At 49.1% G+C, this 1,937-nt stretch overlaps 1 protein-coding gene across 1 annotated transcript in view; it reads left to right on the plus strand.

The window, feature by feature from the left end:
• The first annotated feature begins 729 nt into the window (after positions 1-729).
• Positions 730-1,937, plus strand: part of LOC122548758 — a 33,924-nt gene continuing 32,716 nt past the window's right edge. The window contains exon 1 of the mRNA XM_043687525.1: positions 730-910. Coding sequence (XP_043543460.1) covers positions 730-910 — 181 coding nt within the window. The remainder of the gene's footprint in view (positions 911-1,937) is intronic.

Below are 1,937 nucleotides of genomic sequence, written 5' to 3' on the forward strand. Positions count from 1 at the left end.
AACCTGACATTCTTCCCTTCAAAGTGATACCTGTACAATCTTTTACATCCACAAGAGGGCAGACAGATCTCGTTTTGTCTCAACTAAAAAAAAGTACATCCGACAGTGCGGCATTCCCTCAGCACCGACCCTCCGACAGTGCGGCACTCCCTCAGCACTGACCCTCTGACAGTGCGGCGCTCCCTCAGCGCTGACCCTCTACAGTGCGGCGCTCCCTCAGCGCTGACCCTCTGACAGTGCCCACTCCCTCAGTGCTGACCCTCCGACAGTGCCCACTCCCTCAGTGCTGACCCTCCGTCAGTGCCCACTCCCTCAGTGCTGACCCTCCGACAGTGCCCACTCCCTCAGTGCTGACCCTCTGACAGTGAGGTACTGTGGCTGGTGCCAATGAGTAACCGGTCCTATTGAGTGTGGTCTCTGTCCTGTTGAATAATTCAGCCCAAGGTGAGAGCAAGATTGACCTGGTCCTGGGTTCTGTTGCTCTGTAATGGCTGCTCTCAAAAAACTGAGTCTCCCACAGGTGGGAATTTTGCATTTAGAGGAAAAAAAGTACAATTAATAAATTTCCTTCAAACTGAGTCTTTTGAAGTCTCTCCCTCTCTCTGCCCCACCTTGTGCTTTACTCTCGATTGAATTCCCATCTTCTCTTCCCAGTGTAGACCGGATCTGCATCCAGACTTGTTCACGCAGTCTCCCACTCTTAACGTTTGGTGAGGAATACGTTATCCGATGCCTCAGGAAGAATCTTTAAGGAGTGAGAAGTTGCAGCAGGAGATTTCGGAAAGAATTGCAGCACCTGGGACTTCAGCGACCGAGGGGAGCGACGTAGGATTGGCGATGTGCGAGAGACCAGAAGGAGAAATTGGCTGGATCCTGAAAAGCTGTGAGACCTTCGAGACCTGGTGGTTGAGTAAGTGAGGGAAGGTCATGTCAGAGACTGTGGATGAGAATTCTTAAAAGCAAGACAAGCTGCTGAGTCAGAGCCATTGTACATCAGCAGACATGGGACAAAGGTGGACTCGGGAGCTGGACTTCAGCTCAGGGCTCATGGGTTCCAAGTTGCAGCCATCCAGAGAATGTTAAAATTATCAAGACTGTTTATCTCCAGGACTCACTGTCAGCCAAAAGAAAAACACCCAGTAACCAATTAAAATGGAAAGAGTTTATTTTCAATTATAATTATTTTTACAGAATTAGTACATTGACAATGGAGCAGAGTTTGATATGTACTGGAGTATATCATTACTGGCATATTAATATTAATATATGTGTATATATATATATTGCAAAGGCCGAGTGGAATGGTCAGCATGCAGGGTCACACATACAGGAACTGGAGTGACAAGGAACATAAAGGACAGCTCCATTCACAAAGCATCCAACCCAGCCCCACATCCACCGTCTACAACCAATCAGAAATTCTGCAGGCTGTCCCACCATAAATCTACCAGAACTGGGCAGGAAGGATGTTCCCGGTGACCAGAGAGTCCAGAACCAGGGGGTCACAGTCTCAGGATACGGGTGGGCCATTTCGGACTGAGATGGGGGGGGGAATGTCTTCACCCAGAGAGTGGGGGAGCCTGTGGGATTATCCAGCACAAAAAGGGGATGAGGCTAAAATACTAAATGTTTTCAAGAAGGCATTCGGTGTAGTTCTTGGGGCAAAAGGATCTGGGGAGAAAGCAGGGACGGGGGACTGGGTTGAATGATCATATTGAATAGAATCAGGAGCAGGCTCAAAGGGCTGAATAGCCTCCCCTTGACCCCTGACCCCTGACCCTGAGGTTCCAAGGCAGGAATCTCACCTCAGGACAGAATTCTCGAAAAAATTCCAACTGTGCTCGTTTTGTTCACTTCTTCACTAAAACATTGCCTCATGCACCCAAATCAGTCTGGGGAGGGGTGAGGAGGGTTCAGTGGGTTAGGCCCAGTTTGGG

The sequence above is a fragment of the Chiloscyllium plagiosum genome, chromosome 4 (genome assembly GCF_004010195.1).
Source record: "Chiloscyllium plagiosum isolate BGI_BamShark_2017 chromosome 4, ASM401019v2, whole genome shotgun sequence".
Lineage (NCBI taxonomy): Eukaryota > Metazoa > Chordata > Chondrichthyes > Orectolobiformes > Hemiscylliidae > Chiloscyllium > Chiloscyllium plagiosum.